The sequence below is a fragment of the Mandrillus leucophaeus genome, unplaced genomic scaffold (genome assembly GCF_000951045.1).
Source record: "Mandrillus leucophaeus isolate KB7577 unplaced genomic scaffold, Mleu.le_1.0 Scaffold136, whole genome shotgun sequence".
Classification (NCBI taxonomy): domain Eukaryota; kingdom Metazoa; phylum Chordata; class Mammalia; order Primates; family Cercopithecidae; genus Mandrillus; species Mandrillus leucophaeus.
Window position 1 is genome coordinate 3,052,564 of NW_012101321.1, and position 25,594 is coordinate 3,078,157.

Here is a 25,594-nt window from a genome sequence, read left to right on the forward strand (position 1 = left end):
CCAAGGCTACACATTTTAGGACGTCACCTCATTGTTCCAGATGGAGCTAATTAAGTACAGACATTCCAATGCCCTAACTTGATACACACAAACATCCACAGCCTAATCTATACATGTGCAACTATCCTTTAAAATTGGTAGTACTGATAGGCAAAGACTATAATTTTATTATGCTCTCCAACTTCTTGATTGCCTTATTTTAAAAGGGCATGGGACTCTTAACTTATGAACCCCCTCCTGAATTATGTTCCATCTTCTCAAAGTATGGAACATCAAAAATGAGGAAAATAGCTTTTTTTTTTGAGATGGAGTCTCGCTCTGTCACCCAGGCTGAAGTGCAGTGGCGCAATATCGGCTCACTGCAACCTCTGCCTCCCAGGTTCAAGTGATTCTCCTGTCTCAGCCTCTGGCCTGTAGCTGGGACTACAGGCGCCCACCACCACGCCCGGCTAATTTTCTGTATTTTTAGTAGAGATGGGGTTTCACCATGTTGGCCAGGCTGGTCTCGAACTTCTGATCTCAGGTAATCCGCTCGCCTCGACCTCCCAAAATGCCAGGATTACAGGCGTGAACCACCGTGCCTGGCTGAATAGCTTTAAACAATAACTGCTCTTTCCATACATCACCAAATAAAATAATATTTACAATACCAGAAGTAATTATAACTAAAGTAATCACTTCTAATTTGAATGATGAAGAACATGGGTTTTGAAGTTGTGTAGATTTTGAATGAACTATGGATTTGACATTTGTTAACCAGGGGGCCTTGGCTGTAAGCCTGATTTATTTTTTCCTAATGAAATTGGGATAAGAATAAAATTTGCATCATAGGCTTGTTATAAGGGTTAAATTAGATAGCATACTGTCTGTAGTAGTTTACTCTAAAATACTTCAATTTATGCAGGAAGTTTAAAATGTGGATTAATTTTAGTCTATACCCGAGGGGCAGTAAACTGACAAGTGAAGTACACTAATCAGGAAAACACACCCAAGGGGAGGCTAGTTAGCATTTGAAAGACTCTAATCAAAACCTTACACAAAGGGAGCAACTTTTGCCTAATTAGCATTGTGGATGTTAAAAGTATTCGACTGCTGAAAGGTGTGTGTGGATTATTAGAAACATCTTAAATGCATTGCTACTCCTTTATATGAGCAGCAAGAGCCAACAACCTAGAACTGCAGAACTACATTCTAGGTTTACGAATTGGAACCAATCCTGTATCTAACTATTAATCGAGGATTTAGTTACTTCACTAAAATCAAGTAAACTGAATTCCATGGATTCTGAATGGGCCTTTAACGCAAGATGTTATCGGAAGTCTAAAAGCACAGAGTTGGGACTTCATTAAGATTACAACACAAGTTAAATAACTGATTTAAAAAAAAAAATCTTTGCCTCCTAATAAACGTATCTGTGGCAGAATTAGGTCTGAGACTTGCTCATTGTAAAATCATTGTAAAATTTTACTACATAATGGTGTTGGTGTAATATTATTATTAACAACAACAACAAAGATAGCAGTGGACACATATTACCATGTGACAGGCACACTCCCAACTGCATGACATATATTAACGCATTTAATCCTCACAAAACCTTATCAAATAGCCATTATTATCCCTACTTTGCAGAAGGTTAAGTAACTCGAGATCAAGAGGGAAGAAATCAATAGCTCTCACCAACTTCTAACTATTGCAGGCCCTGATCACCATCAACAAAAACTACCAATGACCCAAGTAGCTTAAATCAATGTATAACATACCCATGAAGCACTGAGTACAATGCCTGTACATACAGAGTAAGCGGCTCAACAAATATTATTGTTATGTGTATTAACTTTATAACCTAGAACATATTTAGTTTCAGTGGCTCAGCTTTCAAAATGACAACTGACATCAAAGAAATATTATGAAACTAAAGCTAAATTTAAGAAAGATGTAAAATACAGATGATATACAAATGCCTATTGTATTTAACCTTAACCACACAGGAATGAGGGAGAGCACTAGCACAGATAACGTAACAGGACATTATCTATAATTAAGAACTTTCCAGTGGTATCACCAGCCTGAAATAGGGCCAGTCCAACAGAATACAGCAACCATCAAATTTGGCAGAGATGAAAAAACAAAAACAAAAATTGATGCTGAATGACCCCCAAGCTCATGAATGACTGACATGGTGAAACAAGAAGGAATGACACAAAGAAGTTTGGTACCACAGAATGTGTCCTCGCAAAATTTTAAAAGCCTAGGTATCACTCTATTTATTTGGTAGTATAGTTCTCTAATTCTGGACTGTCAGAAACACTACAACTAGAAGTGGTCTACTGTCTACCTTTTTAAAAGCCAGCTTTCCTCATTTATAAAATTAAAGAGGAGCACCGTATCTCTAAGATCGCTCTCCTCTGAAATGTGATGTGTGTATGATTTTACTTCATTTAAAGAGGAAGCTGACTTTACTATCAGCTAAAATAATCACTACTACTGTCATAGGTTTAAAGCAATTTAAGACAATAGGATAAAACAAGATTCCCAGGACCAATAATACATGAAATAGTTGAGATTATTATTGCCAAATACTACTTGAAAATTCCACATATTGGCCAAAGTCAGGAAAAGGGGATTTTTTCATCTCACCCATGAAATAGCTTTGTTTCTAAATATAGTCATATGTTACTTAACTACGAGGATACATTTGAGAAGTGCATTATTAGACAATTTATTAATTGTGTGAACATCATGGGGTAAACTTACACAAATCTAGGTGGTGTAGCCCAGTACTCACCCAGACTATATGGTATAGTCTATCGCTCCTAGGTTACAAACCTGTACAGCATGTAACTGTACCAAATACTGTAGGCAACTATAACACAATGGTAAGGATTTGTGCATCTAAACATAGAGAAAGTATGGTAAAAATCCTCATGGTGCTACAATCATACATGCAGTCCATCATTGACCAAAGCATACTTACATGGTACATGACTGTATATAAACAAAGTAAGTGTGTATGTGTGCGTGTGTGTGTGTGTGTGTGTGTGTGTGTGTATCCCAGCACTTTGGGAGGCTGAGGTGCAAGGATCACTTGAAGCCAGGAGTTCAAGACCAGCCTGGGCAACACAGCAAGATCCTGTCTCTACAAAAAAATTAAAAATTAGCCAGGAATGGTGGCTTATGTCTTTAATCCTAGCTACTAAGGAGGCTGAGGCAGGAGGATTACTTGAATCCAGGAGCACAGTCAAGGCCTCAGTGAACTGTGATCGTATCACTGCACTCCAGGCTGGGAGACAAAAGGAGACACTGTCTCAATTAAAAAAAACAAAAAAGTTGCTACCAAAAAAACCCAATGAAGTTGAAAGACACCTCAGATAATCACCATTAACAGTTATTATCCTTTTATCTATTTCTTTTTAATATAGATTTCCTTATGCATACACATCACAAAAAATGGACAATTGTTTCATGTTCAGCACTATCCATGCATCTAAGTTGGCATAGCCAACCACCATTCTGAAGGAAAGCATGGAATATTTCAGTGGCAAAACAATGCAACAAGAGAGAGAACTGAATTGCTAAAAGTGAAAACTACTTGAATTAGGCTTTGGGTTATTCTCTTTCTTTTCTTTCTTTCTTTCTTTCTTTTCTTTCTTTTCTTTTCTTTCTTTTCTTTCTTTCTTTCTTTTCTTTCTTTTCTTTTTTCTTCTTTTCCCTTCGTTTTCTTTCTTTCTTTCTTTCAAGTAGGCAAATGCTTTCATGTTATTCCTTATTTTCACTGGTTCAAAAATAGTACTGCCAATGCTATCTACCCTCAACATGCCAGACTTCTTAACGTGCATGAACTGAGTGGCTAAATCCCAAGCCTTCATTTCAGGGGTTACAAAGATGGAAAAATGAATTAGCTGAAGAATTGCCTTACCACTATGATCCAGGACAAAGTCATCTTGGGCATAACGGAATTTTTCTGGTCCACATGCAATAAAAACATCGTCATCACCAAAAAAGTCTTGCAGACAAGTAACCTGAGAACAAAAATCATGTCCAAGAAATAAATTAGACACATGAGAAGTGAAATGAAAAGTAAGCAAAATTCAATGAATTTTTAAGCCTCAGCTACAGTATTGAGGTGGAAGAGAAAGCTGTGTAATATACTACGTTTCCAAGCACTTTACCTTCACGAAGCACCTTCACACATTCTCTCGATCTCGGAACAACAGAGTCAAGGAGTCATGACATGCATCAATATTCCTTTTTTACAGGTGAAGTCAAGGACGTCCATGCAAAGGTAAGTGATTTTTCCCCCAGGTTCCCCACAGAGGGGTGGCGAAGCTGACATTCATGAAGGCCTTTGCTTTCAGTTTAGTGTTCTTTTTCCATACTGCCCTTCTTCCCTCTCCTAACAACTCTGCTTCCCACTGTGTGACCTTCGGCATGACTTCTCTGTACCTCTGCTACTGGGCCCTGGGTTGTTTCGAAGATTAATATATAAAAACTGCTTGGAACAATGCCTGACGCATGAGTGCTCAATGTGTTAACAGTCACCCCCATCATCCCCACCACCATCATTATCAAGATCAAAGGAAGTTCTGCCATGAAGCTAATGAGGCTTAAGCTTCAGGGATCTTCTAAGGCCTTATATCTAAATATGTGGTCTCAATTTCACTTTTTATTTTTGAGACAGTCTCACTCTGTCGTCAGGCTGTCTTACTCTGTCGCCAGGCTGGAGCGCAGTGGTGCAATCTCGGCTCGCTGCAACCTCCACCTCCCACATTCAAATGATTCTCCTGCCTCAGCCTCCCGAGTAGCTGGGATTACAGGTGCGTGCCACCATGTCCAGTTAATTTTTTGTACTTTTAGTAAAGATAGGGTTTCACCATGTTGGCCAGGATGGTCTTGATCTCCTGACCTTGTGATCTGCCTGCCTCAGTCTCCCAAAGCGCTGGGATTACAGGTGTGAGTCACCGCACCCAGCCCAATTTCACATTCTTTTTTCAAAAAGGGCCTCCCTTCCATACTGTGTTAGTTTCAGCTCCACAGAACCTGGATCTATCCCAGGGAGCACATTCATCCATTTATCCCAGTGGTGAGAACCATCTTCTAGGACTTTGGACATAGATAGGCTCTATTTTTACCAGTTTTCAATGGGATATGTGATAAGATTTCTTCTTAAGAAGTAATCCATTTCCAACAAAGTTAGGAAAAAACTAACACTGCTCTAGTACTTGAACAGGCTGAGAAATCTCAATATTCCTTAAGTTTTCCTAATCACTATTTAGCTTCCCATTGGAAAAAAAAAAAATAGGTCTCACTGTAGAGTTAGAAAATAATGCTCCAGAGAGAGGAAAGTGAATTAGATACAATGTAGATGGCTCAGGTCACAGTACTTAAGTGACCCAAATGATGTGCCTTTTTACAAGGCCAAAAAGTTGACTGCACAGACTGTAAGAGGAACAGGCATGGAGACTGTCTGTTTGTTCCAATTCTCTTCAAGCAAGATGTGGCTTCTGTATCTCACTGAAATGGCTCTGGCTACAGTGTCCAGGGCCCTTAAGAACTGTATTTTTAATTGTTCCTGTTCTCTTCCATCTCCGTTGGTGTTAGCATATGCCCCTTCACTCACGCTAGAATTCAGAGAGTCATCCTTTCTCCTTTCCTCACCAGCCACTCACATTTAGGCCTTTTTACTTGTTACATGGTTTTCAAGCATCTCTACTTCTATTCCTTGGTTCCTTCTCTCTTACCTGGACTCGTGACATTGCCCTGTAACAGCTGGCTAACGCCCTATCTTCCACCACTCCCTGGAATCTATCATTCCTGTTTGCACAGGTGTCAGTATATTCAGTCTCTCACAGGTATGACTGGGTGATCACGCACCACTCAGCCCTCAGTGGCTTCCTTTTATGACAAGATAATGCTCCTTTCAAAGAGTGCATTCAACTGACCCCTGACCCTGTCTTTGCCATGTCTTCTGTTCACTCAACAGCCAAGTCAAGATGACTTTGGGTTGCCTGCCCACACAGTACTAATGGGTTTTTTGTTTGTTCCTTTTGAGACAGGGTCTCACTTTGTCACCCAGGTGGGAGTGCAGTGGCACAATCTCGGCTCACTACAACCTTAACCTCCTGGGCTTAAGTGATCCTCCTACCTCACCTACTGAGTAGCTGGGACCATAGGTGTGTACCACCATGCCTGGCTAAATCTTCATTTATTTATGTAGGTAGGTAGGTAGGTAGGTAGGCAGGCAGGCAGGTAGGTAAGTAGGTAGAGATGGGGTCTCCCTATGTTGCCCAGGCTGGTCTCTAACTCCTGAGCTCAAGTGATCCTCCCTCCCACCTTGGTCTCCCAAACTGCTGGTGTTTTGTTGGTCTTTTTAAAAGCTTTTATTGAGCTGTAATTCACAGACCACACAATTCCTCCATCTAAGGTACACGATTCAATGTTTTTTTAGTATATCAAGAGTTGTGCAACTATCACTGCAATTTACTTTGAATATTTTCATCATTCCCAAAAGAAACACCATGCTTATTAGCAGTCACTCCCCATAAACCCCTTTCCACATCCAAGGCACTCATAATCTACTTTCTAGCTCTGTAGATTTGCCAATTCTGGACACTGCATGTGTATGGAACCATAAGATACGTGGCATTTAGTGACTGGCTTCTTTTACTTAGCATGTTTTTAAGGTTCATCCATGTTGTAACATTTATCAGCAGTTCATTCCTTCTGTAGCTGAATAGTCCATGGTATGGATATACAACATTTTGTTCATTTTTCCATCAGTTAAGGACATCTGGGTTATTTTTAACTTCAGAGCTGACTGCCTTTCCTCACACTGTTCCCCATTCTATCTAATCTATCTTATCTTATCTCTCTCTCTCTCTCTCTCTCTCCAGGGTCTCAACTCTGTTGCCCAGGCTAGAGTGCAGTAGCATGATCATGGCTCACTGTGCAGCCACAACCTCCACAACCTCCACAACCTCCTAGGTTCAAGTGATCTCCCACCTCAGCTTCCTGAGTAGCTGGGATCACAGCCACCACACTTGGCTAATTTTTTGTTTTTGTTTTTGTTGTTTAGAGACAAGGTCTTCCTATGATGCCCATAGTTCGAGTTGCTGGGAGTTGAAGTCTCAACTCCTGGGCTCAAGTGATCCTCCTGTCTTGGCCTCCCAAAATGCTGGGATTACAGGTACCCAGCCTGACTACTGTTTAGTGTCATGACCTCCACATGGGCATGGGTGTTCCCTGTTCATCATTCTCTCAGGTCTAGTAGAGTTCCTAGCTTTAGTGGGTGCTTGATACATGTTTGCTAAATGAACTGTGGCTCAGTATGAGCTTCTCCTGTTGGAACTGAGTTCTCAGACCAGAGTAACTTCTCTGGGTGAGTGGTACAACAGCTACATTATTCACTGTCCTCACCACCACTTATGTTTAGGACTTACTAAGTCTAGGCATCAGTTAACCTCTCTGAATTCTCTGTCTACATGGCAACATGTATTATCTCAATCCCTACAACACTCCCATGAGGTTGATATTATCATCCTTCATTTATAAATAAGAAAACAGATCTAAAGAGAGAAACTCGCCCAGACACAGGTAACAAATGAGAACCCAGCAATGTAGGTGCAAGTCCTCTACTTCCGCATCTCTGCTTTCAAGTTGACAGCATGCCGCTTTCTCATCTGAAATCCCACAGGTCATCCTTCTACTTACAGTTCTTGTTCATTTTACCTTATTTGTAGTCATTTATGTCTTGTGTTACAGTCAGTTATGTCTATCTTATATTTCTATTTTTCACATACATATGTTCAATAAACAGTTCTTAAATGGAATTGAACTCAGTTTTATTTTTTTGGCCAAGTAAAATGTATCTACTAAAGTTTAACACAATTTTTTTTTAAAGGGAAACTGCATTTTTTGCAATTAATTTAGCATGAAGAAATGACTAAATTTTAAAAAACGTATCTGAATGAATCTGAAAAAAATCAGTTAATTTTTAATTGATTTTATTACAAGAAAATATTTCATCTGGTACTAAATTAGTTGGCATTTGACTAGAATAAATAACAGTAAATAATCAAGTTACTATGTGGAATAAAAGCATTTAACAAGTCTCGGGAACATAACATATCAAAAAGGTCACTTTTTTTTTTTTTTTTTTTTGAGACAGAGTCCTGCTCTGTTGCCCAGGCTGGAGTGCAGTGACATGATCTCGGCTCACTACAAGCTCCACCTCCCGGGTTCACGCCATTCTCCTGCCTCAGCCTCCCGACTAGCTGGGATTACAGGCACCCGCTGCCACCATGCCAGGCTAATTTTTTTGTATTTTTAGTAGAGATGGGGCTTCACCATGTTAGCCAGGATGGTCTCGATCTACCGACCTCATGATCTGCCCGCCTTGGTCTCCCAAAGTGTTGGGATTACAGGCGTGAGCCACTGTGTCCAGCCCTTGGCTCTTCTTAATTGACCTTTTAATGATTTCACTTGTCAGTTTAAGTTTGGATTCCCAAACACAGTGTGCATAAGATGTCTGCCTCCCTCTGATTCTGGTTCTAGTCATTGAATGCCTATTTGGTTAAGCAGTTAACCAAATTATACAATTTTTTTTTCTCTTTCTGTTGCCTTGACTGGAGTGCAATGTTGTGATCTCAGCTCACTGCAACTTCCACCTCCCAGGCTCAAGGGATCCTCATACCTCAGCCTCCCAGGGACTACAGGCATGCAGCACCACGCTTGGTTAACTTTTGTATTTTTCGTTAGAGGCCAGGTTTCACTATGTTGCCCAGGCTGGTCTTGAACTCCCAGGCTCAAACAATCTACCTGCCCCACCCTCTCAAACTGTTGGGATTATGAATGTCAGCCGCCACACCTGGCCACAATTTTTCAATTAGGCTCTGACATGCCTCAATTCAGTCACTGCTCCTTGCAAAGAAATGGCAGCTATAAAGTGAATAAAAGATACAACTGAGGCCGGGCGTAGTGGCTCATGCCTACAATCCCAACACTTTGGGAGGCTGAGGCAGGCGGATCACGAAGTCAAGAGATCGAGACCATCCTGGCCAACATGGTGAAACCCCGTCTCTACTAAAAGTACAAAAATTAGCTGGGTGTAGTGGCACGTGCCTGTAGTCCCAGCTACTCGGGAGGCTGAAGCAGGGGAATTGCTTGAACCCAGGAGGCTGAGGTTGCAGTGAGCCAAGATTGCGCCACTGTACTCCAGCGCGGCGACAGAGCAAGACTCCGTCTCACAAAAAAGAAAAACAAAAAAAAAGGTACAACTGAGAAACAACACACGTGTCAGGTATACCTGGGACAGGGACACATCTCACAAGATGTTAAACAACTTCTGCCTCCATTCATTTAAAGTGTTTTTATTGAGCACTGATTATGTGCCAGGCAGTATTCTATGTGCTACAGGATACATCAGTAAAGGAAGAAAAAAAGAGACAAAAATTCTTGACCTCATTGAGGAAGTGTGTGCATAGGTAAATTTACATCACAATAGAAGATAAAGAAAAAGCACAGAAGGGGAGTAGTGAATGCAGAGGATGGGTGCTGCAATACTAAAGAGGGTGGCCAGTAAAGGCTTCATTGCAAAGGTGACATTTGAACAAAATATTGGAAGCAAGTCACATGAATACCTGCAGGAGGAAGTGTTCCAGGCAGAAGGAAAGAAATGTACAAAAGCCCTGTGGAAAGATAATTAAAGAACACAGTCTACCAACAGCTCCCTAGAATAGTCATAAAATGGGCCGGGTGAAGTGGCTCATGTCTATAATCCCAGCGCTTTGGGAGGCCAAGGCAGGAAGACCATGTTAGTCAAGCAGTTTGAGGCTGCAGTAGCTATGATCACACCACTGCACTATACTCTGGGTGACGAAGCAAGACTCTGTCTCAGAAATAAAAAATAAATAACCATAAAATGGATAAGAAAGATTTGACTTAAAGCAAAGCACTGGTTTGGTATATATCTATATATGTGAGCTGCACGATAATGCGAACATTTTTTAGATAATGTAAATAAACAAAATTGTAAGCATATCAATCTTATTTTTATGCTAAAATTACATTTGTGTATTTAACAATAGATCTCTTAAGTCTAATGCAATCACTATTCGCCCATACTTAAATTTCACAAATATACGGGACTAAACACACACATACACACACACACACACACACACACACACACACGTTTTGAGACAGAGTCTAACTCTGTTGCCCAGGCTGGAGTGCACAATCACAGCTCACTGCAGCCTCAACCTCCTGGGCTCAGGCGATCCGCTCACTTTGGCCTCTCAAAGTGCTGGGATTACACATGTGAGACACTGTACCCAGACTGGGACTACGTATTTTAACTGTTCCTAGAAGTGGCCCAAAGTCAGCTGATACTTTTCAATGTAGAACATCTGATAAAATGCCCAGGATCTGATATAAAGTAAAATAACTTTATATATTTTATTTAAAGTTCTCACCAAGGAGAGCCACATAAATTTACTACTGTACATTCATTCATTCTAACATTAATCAAATGCCTACTATAATACGCCAGGCATAAATGAAAGACAAGAGGCACACAGTCTAGTGATGAAAATGGACAAGAAAACTAAGAATTACAGTTCAAAATGTTACAATAGGGTGAATGTTATAATAGAAGAACACTGACTATTATAATAAAGGAAAACAACTTGATAAAAACAGAACGCACAAAATATTTAGTACCTTTAAAATATCTCATGTTTGGACACTAAGATAAATTTTTCTATGTTTTGCAACATATTTGGTGTTCTCTAACTCTGGTAATCTGTTTGTTCCTTTTACCATTAATTTTTTAAACGCGTCGAACACTGAGGTATGGACCAGGTCAGTAAATCTGTCTGAGGAAAAAAAAAAAAAAAAAACAGTATGAATAACATCTCAGAATCATTCTTAACAAGGGTGAGGAAAAGTGTTATCAGTTTAGAAGTCCTCTTACTGTTTGCTTCTAAATTCTTTCTATAATGCAAGGAAGAATTAACTCTTCCAGAAGCTCATCAGGAATAATGGATGTCATGTGGCCTGTGAAAGCAAGCTATACAAATGAGGGGAAAGTAATATTTCTGCTAAGGTGCAAAATTAAAGCAATCAGTTAGGATCTAATGGGGAAACATTCAAGTGAAAAATAATGTATCTATAGGAGTCCATCTAAGCTTTCCAAATGAAGGAGGGCCACTTAAAAAAAGTAATTTTTCTATCCTTTAGCAGACAGATTAATTAGGTTAGGGTGAATAGGTGCCAGCCATAATTTCAGTGCTAGTTCGTAATAGCTTGCCACAACCACTCTTTTTCTTTCCCTATTTGATATCTGTTAAAAGATACAAAAACATGTGTGAAAGAGGCTTGAGGTCTGATTTTTTTTTTTGAGATGAAATCTCACTCTGTCACCCAAGCTAGAGTGCAATGACACAATCTCAGCTCACTGCAACCTCCACCTCCCCGGTTCAAGCGATTCTTCTGCCTCAGCCTCCCGAGTAGTTGGGATTACAGGCGCCCACCACCACATCCGGCTAATTTTTGTATTTTTAGTAGAGATGGTGTTTCACCATGTTGGTCTGGCTGGTCTCGAACTCCTGACCTCAGATGACCAACCTGCATCCGCCTCCCAAAGTGTCGAGATTACAGGCATGAGCCACCGTGCCAGGCGAGGTTTGATTTAAAAATATATATATATATACTATGCATGATATGATCTGGCTTTGTGTTCCCATCCAAATCTCATCTTGAATTGTAATCCAAACTGTAATCCCCACACATTAGAGGAGAAACTTTAAGGGAGGTAATTAGATCATTGGGGTGGTCCCCCTGTGCTCTTCTTGTGATAGGGAATGAGTTCTCTCAAGATCTGATGGTTTTATAAGGGGCTTTCCCCACCTTGGCTCATTCTTCCCCTTCCCGCCACCATGTGAAGGACATGTTTTCTTCCCACTTGGTAAGTTTCCTGAGGCCTCCCAAGCCATGCTGAACTGTGAGTCAATTAAACCTCTTTCCTTTATAAATTACGCAGTCTCAGGTATTTCTTCACAGCAGTGTGAGAAGGAACTACTACAATGCATGTATTAGTAGTATAATAAACCCTTTCCTCAAAACAAAAAAGGCAGAGGACACACAGAGATAATCTTCCCTAAACACTTACATTCTGAACCAGAGTGGGGTGTGTTAGGGAGTAAGAGTAAGAAACACAAGACTGCCCAGGGACAGTGGCTCACACCTGTAATCCCAGCACTTTCAGAGGCCGAGGCAGGTAGACCACGAGGTCAGGAGATTGAGACCATCCTGGTTAACACAGTGAAACCTCATCTCTACTAAAAATACAAAAAATAAGCCCAGTGCGGTGGTGGGTGCCTGCAGTCCCAGCTACTCGGGACGCTGAGGCAGGAGAATGGCATGAACCGAGGAGGTGGAGCTTGCAATGAGCCGAGATCGCGACACTACACTCCAGCGTGGGCGACAGAGCGAGACCCCATCTCCAGAAAAAAAAGGAAAAATAAGAAGAAACACAAGACTGACACCCATTTCCTGACCCATTGACACTCTTTGGAAATCTTGTGTTTCTTACTCTTTCCAGAAGTACACAGGAGTTGGTGTCAAAGCAAGTTGGATTTCTCTAAGACCCCTTCCTGCTCTAAGATTCTAAAGTCTAAATATTTTAGTTTCTTGAAAGAGCTATTATTTATATTTTAGGAGATTGCTTTTAGAAAAGTTGAAATGTATTTTTCTGAGAGTAAAAGGAACACTATTTTAAGTGGTTACATAGTAATGTCCATTTGTGATTTCTTTCTGTTCAAGATTTAGCTTTGCATTTCCTCAAAGAAATCTTCAATGCCCCTCCAAATCCAGGTGTTTCCTCAATACTCTAACTCACTCAAGATAGCTGTTATCATTGAGGTTAACTGCCTGGTTTTGTGTCTGGACCTCTCTCACCAGGCTGAGCACCATACACGCAGTCTTGTTCACCACTATAATTCCAGCATTATACAGCACCTAGCATATGGGCTTTGCTTAATACATTTCTGTTGAATGAATAATGATTGAAATGCCTTGAGGCTGGGTGTGGTGGCTCACACCTGTAATCCCAGCACTTAGAGAGGCCAAGGCAGGCAGATCGCTTGAGCTCAGGAGTTCAAGACCAGCCTGGACAACATGGAGAAACCCCCATCTCTACAAAAAATACAAAAATGAGCCAGGTGTGGTGGGTCACGCCTGTGGTCCCAGCTACTCGGGGGGGCTGAGGCTAGAGGATCACTTGAGCCAGGAAGTGGAGGTTGTGGTGAGCCAAGATTGCACCACTGCACTCTAGCCTGGGAAATGGAGCGAGACTCCGTCTCCAAAAAAGAAAAAAAAAAAAAAAGAAATCAAAAGAAATGCCTTGGGTCCTACTTTTTCCAGGTAGCCCTCTCTAGAGGGTCCATCTCACACTTTATGGATTCCTACCAACTCATTATAATGCAGGGTAGTCCTGGTTCCCAAATTTATGATGTTAGTTTTCTATCCCAAGATAACCTATAAATTGTTTGAGCAGACCAGTCAAATCCTATATAGCTCCCTATAAAAGACATAGCAAATACTTGGTTGATCAAATTGTGGCCCTGGACACCTTAAAATAACTCTTTAAAAACTGATCTTACATCATGTAAGCTCTTTCAAGAATTAAATCTCTTTTATTATTATTTCAAGATGATCTGAGAAAAACTACTTGTGAAATCTGCTACTGCAACAATTTGGTAGAAGGGATTTAAAGCAATGCAATTTGCAATTACACTCCACATTTAGTGCTATTCAGAGACTTGAGGTTGCATTAAATGAGGGTCTCGAGATATTTTCCAAGGCTATTTTATTGACATTTTCTAAGACCTGATAAAAATTCAAAAGGAACATCACTGGATCTCAGTGAGAGACTAGTTTAAACTGGCATCTACTTATCTAAATAGAGTAAAGGTGAAAATCTTAGCACTCTTGAAATGTCCATATTTTGAACAAGGACCACATTTTACAGAAGATGTAATGGGAGGATGGATAGCAGGAGTATAGAATACATCAGCATTTTTTTATGGATTTTCTTTAACTGTGTGTTGGCGGGTAGGGGGGTGGTGATGGTGTGAAAGAGAGAGAACAAAAATCCCTACCTCCTGCTGAAATTAAATGCTTTCATTATCAGAATTCAGCTAAAAGGTTGTCTCTATCTAAGAGTAGTTAAAAAAAACAAAAACAAAATATTTCTACCTTGCTTCTAAAAAGGATTTGAAGGAACTCAGAAAGGAAGTCCAGTAAATGGCTTATCTTTGAAACTAAAAATACTCCATAGGCTTTCAATAAAACTATACTGATAGCCTTCATTTTTTTCCCTAAGAAATGGTCATGTTACAAGTCATAAAATGCCAAAAAGGAGCTGCATTTCATATGAAACCCCCCAAACAATATTCTACTATATATAAGTTTTCTATCACGTAAGCAAGCAGAAATACAACTTTTTAAAGATGTAAAGAACATACCAACAATGTTGACATGCAATAAACAACGACCTAAGATCTGCCTGAGCCATTATCATTATTTCTATAGCCAGGAGGAGACATTTATTTTAAATAACTGCCCATCTAGATACTTGAAAGCTATAAAATCAACAAATTAACTACATTGTAACTATCACTATTCCAGACACAACTCTTTTGCCACTCCATTTTTCTTAAACAGTTCTATCCCTAGGATAAAAGTTTTGCTTCAAATGATTAGAGAGGCCAGGTAGAGTGGTTCATGTTTGTAATCCCATCACATTAGGAGGCTGAGGTGAGAGGATTGTTTGAGGCCAGGAGTTCAAGACCAGCCTGGGCAACACAGTGAGACTTTGTTTCTACAGAAAATCAAAAAATTAGCTGGGCGTGGTGGTGCACAACTGTAGTCCCAGCTACTTGGGAGGCAGAGGTGGGAGGATCACTTGAGCCTGGGAGGTCAACGCTGCAGTGAACTGAGATGGTGCCACAGCACTCCAGCCTGGGCAAGAGAGTGAGATCCTGTCTCAAAAAAAAAAATTTTTTTTAATTAAAAGAAAATGAACAGGGAAACCATATCTGAAACAAAGGAAAGGTAAGTCATTTGGTCCTTCCAAAATGCTACTGACAACAACCAGAAAAACAAATTCACAGGTCAGTAAGCCGAGGCTGGGATTCTCCCCATTTCTTTAGCCTTGGCCCAGAGTACAATGAGCATAAATAGCCCTCTTTGTTCCCAGTAAATGTTGGCTGGCCTACAGTAAGGGAAGGACCCTTTCTACAGCAAGAAGAAAGCTACTTAGAATAGCAATGTTTTTCAGCTTCCTGTAAATTCATTCAGCCAGGCACTCAGGGACCATGTGGTTGCCATGGAAACAGAACTGAAGCTAAAAGATGACAGTTCTTACAGTAAAGGGCTTCTCAATGGCATCTGCAGACAACTACCTATATTTGGTTTGCTTCCTTTTAAAAAAAACACTGGATCTGACCTTTTCCCACTGCAACCTTCTCATAATAATAACTATTCTCCAATTAACACCAATCATGGAATACTGAGACCAAAGATTTGGCCTTAGGAAGTGCCTCTTTCTATCAATAGGATGAAAAGGTTTTAAAGAATTCAGAGATATTGAGCTTCTAAATATATTCTGGAAGGAGAAGCAGTCATCACTTTTCCTGTAAAAGAGGTCATTTCTATGTCAGTCCTCTGACTGCCCCCTACTGAGAGCCACTCCCTACCCTCAGTCTTAATTCCTATAGGAAAAGGTTTAAACCCACACTGGAGCTTTCCACTAAGTGAAGAAAGCTGGAACTGTAGCGGCAGAAAGGTGATCCCTTTCTTCCCCATCATAAAGGATCAGGGTAGACAATCCAATAACAAAAGACAGGTTAACAAAAGAAAAGCAAAAAAATTTTATTTAATTATTTTTAATTTTTTTACATGACACAGAAGCCCTCGGAATGAAGACCCAAAGATACAATTATCCACTTTTATGCCTAGGTCCAATGAAGAATGGCCAGTCATATGGAAATATAACTGGACAAAGAGTGTGCCATAATGCTAGTAGGCTGAGGTAGAGAAACTCAGCGACGCCTGTCTGTCCGGAGTCTTCCTGGCCTCTCCGTGCAGCAGTCCCTCCTCCTGGGTTTGGGGCAGGACTCTTCTGGAATGGGGGTCTTAGGACCTACTATCAAACAAGGTAGGTCAGAGAATTTCTTTACGGCCAGCTTTTACAGAGAAAGGTGGGAGGAATAGGTTTTGAGGCTGGCCTTTGGGAAAAGGGGTTCTGGCTTCCATGACCCACCTTGGGGAAAGGGATTCCAGTTTCCATAGCCTGCCTGGGGAAGAAAGAGGGGTAAGAGACCAGAGGGCAGGAGAAGGTCAGAGAGACACTTGGCTTCTCAGGCTGCTCCTGAAGCCTTCGCTTTGTGGTATCGTGTTCTGCGCCCCAACAGAGCAAAGTTTTAGAAGAACTCAGGTGAAGAAGTCAGAAGACACCTATTGAGTCAATGATCATGAGTTTTACTCTGAAGAAGCTAGAGTGGAATGTGTTCAAGCACATGTGACTGGAACTTAAATAAATGCTCTCTAGGACTCAGTCACCTTCAAATACTAAACAAAACAATGAAATCATAAGTGTTACAGGAAAGGCAATTGAGAACCAAAGCAAATGGTGGCAATCTTCCAATCCAGAATTTTCTATTTCCAACAGAAAAGGAATGGGAACAAGCATGGAATACCTAACTATGCAATGATACAATGAATTTCACATAACCCCCAGGAAACTACCTTGTGAAGCAGGGACTATCATTCCCATTTTACACAAAGAGAGGCTCAAAGAGGGTAAGTAACTTGTGCCAAGTCACACAGCCAGTAAGGGAGGAGCTGAGATTTAGACTCTAATTTGGAACATACTCTTTGTACTTGGACCACATACTGTCTCCCTAAAGAAGTATTAACAATGTAATTTACAATCTATGAAAAAACATAACAGGGCTTATTGAGGTAAGTCAGAGAATTTTTTTATACTTGTCTAAAACCCAAATAATCAAACCATTTTTCTACATCTTACTTTTATGGAGTAAATGAATGGTAAGTATGTAAGCTTATATCTAGGATTTTTTTTAAAGGATCAACTTCTAAGTAACATCATAAGGTCAGTACAAGTGTAGGCCAACCTCCCATACCTTAGGGAATACACTGAATATGTTTTGAAATTGATATCTTCAAACAAACTGGCTAGCTCTTTAAAAACAAATTACAAACACAAGTTACAATCATAGTTTTATTAGGTTGGTGCAAAAGTAACTGTGGTTTTTATCGTTACTTTCAGTGGAATAATAGAATGGGACTCTATTTGCTGCCAAACTGGGAATTCTAAGGGTATAAACAGGTATTAATAAATATTATGACCTTTAAAATTTTTAAATAAATGCAAAACCTGCAGCATTTTTTTGGGGAATTGATTCTCTGTACATAAAAATAAGATTAGTCAACGCTTTTGGTGTCTGTTTAGCATACAGCAAGTGCATGCAGGTAGTTAAGACCCTTGGAATCAAGACTGAGAGAACCATCAATTAAGGAGGTATGGTTAATTCTATACTTATCTGAAAATAAGTTAGTTAATTCTATATTTACTTTGGAAAACACCAACTATTCAGCACGAACAGCAAAGACACCATGACTATGTTCTACTACAGGGGGACTATTTAGGTTTCTAGGAAAACTATCACAACTAAAAAAATAAATCTTGGCCGGTCACAGTGGCTCACGCCTGTAATCTCAGCACTTTGGGAGGCCGAGGCAGGCAAATCACGAGGCCAGGAGATTGAGACCATCCTGACCAACACAGTGAAACCCTGTCTCTACTAAAAACACACACAAAAAAAATTTAGCCAGGCCTGGTGGCAGGTGCCTGTAGTCCCAGCTACTTGGGAGGCTGAGGCAGGAGAATGGCGTGAACCCATGAGGCAGAGCTTGCAGTGAGCTGAGATAGCATCACTGCACTCCAGGCTGGGCAACAGAGCGAGACTCTGTAAGAAAAGAAAAAAGAAAAGAAAAGAGAAAAAAAAAGGGAAACGGAAAGAAAAGAAACTTTGTCTATTTTTATTTCTTCTTAATAAATTTATTTTCCCTCCCTTGGCATTGTGTATCAAAAGACACGATGTGCCTTGTATCAACAGACAATCCTAATCTCCTTTTTAGCAGCCCCTACACCAACTTCTGATTTGTTACATTTAACATTTGTAAGCTTAGAAAGAGATATTTCAAGTTTAGGAAACTTAACTGTAAAATAAGAGTAAACTGGTTGAAAGTCAGAGGCTTTGATTAGGAGGAAAGCAAATAAACTTCAGTTCCCAAATTTCACACTGCCTAATAACAAAGTTCTCTCTGCTTATTTCCTAGTTTTATGTTGTGGTCCAGCAAGGTGAGTAGATTAGAGTCCAAAATCAGTGGGGCAGTTCTGTGATGCAAACAAGATTTTGGTTTGTATAGCTGCATCTGTTTTCACATGACAAGGAATCAAAATTTTCATTTTGAAACCAACATAAATCTTACAAGAAAAGCAATAAGACTTTTTTTCCCCCAGAGCAGCCTTCTTAGTAGATGAAGGTCTCACATCTACAGTCGAAGAAATCCTCTGAATAAGTTACATGCCTGTGGCTATTCAGAAACGAAAAGCATGCCATCCATTTGAATTATTTATGGCAACATTTAAAAAGTGAAATTGATATTGGCTGAGGCATACACCACAATTAAATTTTTCTGTTTAAAAGGCACCTGTTCCTAAAACACAGCCAAAACTTCTTATGCTAACATATGTACAACTGATTTGCAAGTTGATAGAACAAATACTTAGTTTAGGAGAATTAAAGCAAAATAGTTCATCATTTAGATTAATTGGCTTATCAACGCCTACTCTAAATATGCAAATACTCATGGAAAGGTTATGACTGTTGGCTGTGCACCTCTGCCCCCATTTATGTGGAGCTTCACAATGAGGGTAGAAAATACTTTTTGTTTTCATTTTAAGGTAATTAATATATTTAATTCAGGATTGAAGAGTTATAGTAAAGAATTTCCAGCCCCCAGAATTAACAAATATTATTTGGTCATGTCTACTTCAGATCCCTTTAGTACATGGAAACAAAACATTACAAAGTTAAATTCTCTTTTGTTCCTGGTCCCCAGTCCCAACGCCCTGCTTCCTTCACCACCACTCCAGGAAAATTCTATCAAGCATTCGGCACCTATCCTTCCAACTCAGGTTTTCAGACCTCATATAATAGAGGTATGTATCCACAGACAACCAGGAATATTATTTAGTATGTTTTAAAACTTTTATGTAAGTTATATCATACTGATTATGTCTTTATAATTTGCTTTTTTCACTAAGTATTGATTTTGAAACCTAAGCAGTTCTTAGTTTTTCCTACTCTCTCCTTTTTGGCTCATTGATCTACTCCTCAAACTTTTGCTTTTGAAAGATAATTCTATCATTATTACTTTTCATAAACCACAAGATAAATTCTTTATACCCTTAATACTTCCAAATTCTTTCAAATAAATGCCTTTCTCAGAATGTTCAATTTAGTGTATGTGTTATAACCATTTTAGTGACCAAAGTTCTTCGATGGAGGAAAAGATGTTTGAATCAATTCATTCCTTGCCCACAGACTACATCTCCAATTATGAAAAAGAAATGTGAAGCAGGCCAGGCACGGTGACTCGCACCTGTAATCCCAGGACTTTGGAAGGCCGGGGCGGGCAGATCACAAGGTCAGGAGATCGAGACCATCCTGACTAACACGGTGAAACCCCGTCTCTACTAAAAATACAAAAATTTAGCCGGGCGTGGCAGTGTTCACCTGTAGTCCCAGCTACTGGGGAGGCTGAGCCAAGAGAATGGCGTGAACCCTGGAGGCAGAGCTTGCAGTGAGCCGAGATCGCAACACTGCACTCCAGTCTGGGCGACAGAGTGAGACTCTGTCTCAACACAACAACAAAAAAAAAAAAAAAAAAAAAGAAAGAAATGTGAAGCAAATGCTTGATATTTGGGCCTAAATATTTTTCCAGAGCTGTTACTCCAAACTGGGCTTCTTGACCAAAAGGAGCATCAACTCTGAAAACAAGAATTTTTAAATAACTAAAACCTAAAATTATTCATGTTGGAGCTATATCTAAGTTTCCAGGAAAAAAAAAAAAAAAAAAAAAAAACCTGCAAGATGTCTTAAAATCACTGATTCATAGAAATAGTTCCTTTCCAAAAACAAAGCAAAGGAAGGAAAAACAAAATTGTATGAGATGTATTCTACATTATAACACAAGACAGGGTTTAAAGGCACAGGAAACTTGTTTCACCGGGAATGCATAAAAGGAATCCCTCCCTGAAGAATTCCTTAAGCTGGGAAATACTGATGAACTGCATGCATGTAGCATCTTATCTTTTTCTTGCATTCAGAGACATGATATCCATTCAAAGAAACATCTATTTCTTTTTTTGCAAATCTCTAGGGGTGTCAATTAAACTGGGACTGGGACCAGCAAGTAAGGGAAGTTGTCTGTAAGCATTTATCATCAAGCTCTATGCCTTGCTGGAGCAGCCAGCTGTCTTAAATAACCATCCCCTCCCTGGGGCCACAAGTCTGGGCAAGAATGCTACTCATGTCAGAAACTCATGTCATAAGATTAGATTTGAATGGAAAAGCAAAGGGAATGTAGTCTCTTTTCTCCAGCTGGGACTGATTATTCCCTTCCCAACAAGGAGGCTGTTATTTAGCCTGAGAAGAAGAGCCTCCTTACTTCTTGGATATTTTCCAATCCATCTTGGCACCTGAATGAATACCCTGCCTCACCACAGCTTTAAGGCCTCTCAGTCTCTCTCCGGGAAGATGTTTTGGTACAGTATTTCTCCACTATTATGAACAGAATTCGCCCTTGGATTCTCGTGGTGTGGCAAGGAAACTTGGGAACCTAGGCAGGTGGATATGGCCTGACTGAATATCAAGGGTGGAGGCTTGGGTAGGTCAGCACGAGCCTGCAGCAGCTCAGGAAAGTTAGGAAGACACCCAGCACCTGGAGACTGTATCTTTCTCGCTCTTACACTCAGAGCACTCAGCAAGGTGCCTGCACCTGTGCTGTAGGCACTCAGGGAATATTCAGTGAATGGATGAGTGGGTGAATAGCACAAAGACAGGGACTCCAGGCTCAGGGCTCATAGTATTCGACTCATGGTGAAAGGACAGCTTTTACTACCAGGATAGGCATGGAGATGGCTATGGAAAACCATGGGGCTCAGGCAGAGAACAGATGTGATGAGACAAGAGGGAGGCATGACAGCACAGAAGCAAGGATTCGAACATTCGTGGGATCCCAAATGTAAATAAATGTTACTTCCACAATCAATTCCAGCCACCCATCTTCTTCTGCCATAGCTGGTTGCCTCGGGAAACTTACACGATTTAAAGATACTCTGGCTTACAGCACAGGCAAAGATAAATGGGAGTCGGTGAAGACCTCAGCGCAGGAGCTCTACTATGGACAGGAAGAACAGGCCAAGTGTCATGAAGGAGCAAGGTAGAGTGAGGAGAGAGGGCTTCTCCAATGCCAAGAGGCAGGGCCACTTACACCTTACTAACTCGTGAAGACACGCCAAAATGAGCTACAGGAATAATGACATATTCTACAGTAAATGCAACACATTATTTAAGCTCACAGAAATTACAACTGTATACATTCATTACGTAATCATTTATCAAGAGTAAATATGGCCTTCAAAACTGTTAAGGCCTGGGACAAAGGCTCACCAAGTCCTTCCTCCACCACCTCCACCGGTTGACGACAAGCCCTGGCAGGGGACCAAAGATGGACCCCTTCTTCATTTAGGTGAAGGACAGCCCTCATGTGCATTTCTCACGTGTCCAGCCTTCGTCTGTCATGAGTCCCAATTCCCTGACCCATGGAAATACCCATTTCATTCCCCTCCAGCCACAGGAGAAAGACTGGCTCAAACACCCAGAAATTATTCCCTCCTGACTCTGGAGACCACAACTGCTGTTTCTGTTCAGCGTATGGTTGTTTCCTTCAGTACTTCCTAAATGGTTTTTGCAAAGTCAGCCAGCACTCTCACAGGTAACTGTCCTTGGTTGAAATCTCCCTGGGCTAAATAGTCTCACCAACAGAGGAACTTGCTGAACAAAGCTTTAACTATATATATATATATATGTGTGTGTGTGTGTGTGTGTGTGTGTGTGTGTGTGTGTGTGTGTGTGTATATATATTTGTGTGTATATTTATTTTATTTATTTATTTATTTTTTTGAGACAGAGTCTTACTCTGTCGCCCAGGCTGGAGTGCCATGGTGTGACCTCGGCTCACTGCAACCTCTGCCTCCCAGGTTCAAGCGATTCTCCGGCCTCAGTCTCCCGAGTAGCTGGGATTACAGGTGCGTGTCACTACCACCTGGCTTTTTGTATTTTCAGTGGATATGGGATTTCACCATGTTGGTCAGGCTGGTCTTGAACTCCTGACCTCAGATGATCCACCTGCCTCAGCCTCCCAAAGCTCTAGGATTACAGGTGTGAGCCACTACACCCAGCCTAATGTATTTTTTTAAGTACCATCTTTACTTAAAACATTATTTTTTGATGTATTCAGAAAAGTGGGATTCTGAAATGACTACATTCAGGCCCCCTTTTTTTTGAGATGGAGTTTTAATCTTGTAACCCAGGCTGGAGTGCAATGGCACAATCTTGGCTCATCGCAACCTCCGCCTCCCTGGTTCAAGCTCCCAAGTCGCTGGGATTACAGGCACGTACCACCATGCCCGGTTAATTTTTGTATTTTTAGTAGAGACGGGCGTTTCACCATGTTGGCCTGGCTGGTCGTGAACTCCAGACCTCATGATCCATCTGCCTCGGCCTCCTAAAGTGCTGGGATTACAGATGTGAGCCACTGTGCCCAGCCTCAGGTCCCCTTCGAAGCGTGACCACAAATACAAAAGCAGCTCACGGTTGCATGAATTTTCAAAAGCAGTCCCCAGTTCTGACAAACATTAACCTGGGAGTGGCATGGAAGGCATGGTGTGAAAGAAGTGGATGGGACTATTATATAAAACCAGAAGCTCTGCCTCTACACCCTTCCTGACTTAGGAGACCACCTTGGGAATATCAATGCTGACAAGCAGCAGCTTCACAAGAGAGGTCTGACAATGGGAACAGATTCCAACACTTCCTTCCTGGACAAACAGGATGCCGCATGGCTACTCAGTAGGGGAAGTGCTACGTACATCAAAGAGGGCAGAAAGGATGTCCAGAAACTGGCTCTGTGGGCATTCACGTGCATCTGTGCCTGTGTGTGGTAAGTCCAGGAGGGAAGCACTTTTATCTAAGTAGTGGTGACTGCCATTCCCGTGGCTCATTTCCTGGGTATCACTAAAGTGCAGTGTCTGAGGACTGCTACTGTTAACAAGTCATGTTTTGATATACCCTCCTGCTTTGCCTTCAGTACAGTGGGATTAATAATCATGGAAGATTCATAACCCCTTCCACTTCACAAGAATTCGGCAATCCTTCCCTCTTAAATCATCAAAAGCGTTGTGGAATAAATAATTTGAATATTACTCTCATCACTGCCATGAGCTGTTCATGTAATAAAGCCCCTTCTGCTCCTTTTGTTCGAATTGGCTTGGCTGTCTTTCCTCTCCCAACCTCATCCAGGAGCGGCACTCCTATTAAAATTCATGATGTTTCCCTCAATGCAAGTGTCTGATTGCAGCTGTCAGTTTCCCAGTTCAAGGATTTTCATACTGCCTGAGAGGACAATGCAAGGCACTCACTGCTAAGGAAATAGGTCAAGCTCAATTTTTCTATTTCAGTTCTGCTGCCAAAAGTGGAGACTTTTCCTTCTAGAAAAAACACATCCTTTTGGGTAGGCTCAGCACTTCAAAGGAGGTGAAGAGGGCACATTTCTTTCCCTCACCAGAGGGAGCTGCCATGGCTTCGTCACACGACGCCTCCGAATTCCTTAGGAGCCTTTATTCCATCCCTGGGGACACTCTGAAAGAGCAGGTCTGTCTGCTTTTTGTCTTATTATGCTTCACAGACATTGAGACACCAAACAACCCAGACCACAAGAAGAGGGGAACTGAAGACAGGGCATCCAACACCAAAAAGATACTCAGAGTCCAAAAGTCAGAGACTATCCTGTTGAGTCGGCTGGTTTTTTGTATCCCATGCTACCATTGCAGAGTGAAGGGCAGGAGAGTGAAGGGCAGCAGGTCTGCTGCACACCATAGCCCAGATCCATCTCCCTCACCCCACCTCTGCCCTCCCCCTCACTCCCACACGTGCTTACATCCCTCTACTTTTAGCAAAAGCTGTGGAAATGTTTTGTAGGAGGGAAGGAGGAGAACAGAAGATCCTTGGATCCTCAGAAAGTCAACAGAATTCAGAACTACTGCTAAATTACTAAATACAACTAGAAGAGACCTAGCATTCATATGAGGCCTACCTCATTTCTAAAGATGTAGAAACAGAAGCTTGGAGAAATTAAGTGAATTCCCTAAGACACAAATGTAGTACAGGGTTAAGAAGCAGCCAAGTCTCTTGACTTCCAGGTGCTCCTCTACTCCATTCCTATGACAAGGAAAGGGCAGAGATAGATAATTGAACACCCTTGGATCTAGCAAAATTTTTTGTACTGCCAGGCAAAGATGAGAAAGAGCAAGGTATCAAAAAAAAAAAAAAAAAAAAGAAAAAAAAGAGCACTCTACAGAGTGAGGAGAACTGCATGCTTAGCAACCTTGAGGAAGTTATGAATTATTCTGGGTCTCACTTCACTCAAAACTAGGGGCTTGGGGGTCCATGATCTATAGATTTCTTTAGTCATACAGGCCACACTGCCAAATATAGGTTTGCTGAGAGCTGCTGCATATGGGCACAAAGACGATTTAAAAAGGATGAATAAGAGAGGGCCTCCTTCATCAAAGAGCATTTCCATTTCTTTCCTATTATCTACTAGGTCAAGCCAAGTCTTCAAGCATACGGAACAAATGACTCAGAACGAACTATGTTACTCAACTCAACAACCACTGTGTACAAAGCTCAAAGCTAGGCACAAGAGGAGCAACAACTAAAAGCAGCTTGAACAAACTGGCGATCTCTTTAAGCAGAACACAAGAGACACACATGTGAGAAGGCAATAATTTAACAACATTATTGAGTCATATTCTGGACATGTCACAAGATGCACGCATTTGTCAATTTATCTTTTACCCAGTTAGATGAGGGAGTGGCTGGGAGGACCCTGAAGAAGCTTCCTTAGAAAAGAAGTGGAATGAGTAGACCAGCCAGTCTGAGGGATTCAAGTATAATTATGGAAGAACTAAGAGCATGGACAATGGGAGTTGTGGTAATGCTATCTGACACTATTTCCAAGCACAAATTTTATGCAGTAGCCAATGTCTGGTTTTCTAAAACTCTCCTCTTCTCCCACCCTCAACCTAAGTCCTCAAGTTCTTCTGCTTCCTCAAGGTTGAGTTCAATTCATATTCTCCAAGAAGATTCACTCCAGT

General features: G+C 40.9%; 1 protein-coding gene across 1 annotated transcript in view; it reads right to left on the reverse strand.

Moving 5' to 3' along the window:
* The window catches only part of DCLK2 (doublecortin-like kinase 2), a 182,563-nt gene that overhangs the window by 59,296 nt on the left and 97,673 nt on the right, over window positions 1-25,594 (reverse strand). The window contains exon 3 of the mRNA XM_011973258.1: window positions 3,826-4,022. Within this exon, the coding sequence (XP_011828648.1) occupies window positions 3,826-4,022 (197 nt within the window). The remainder of the gene's footprint in view (window positions 1-3,825; window positions 4,023-25,594) is intronic.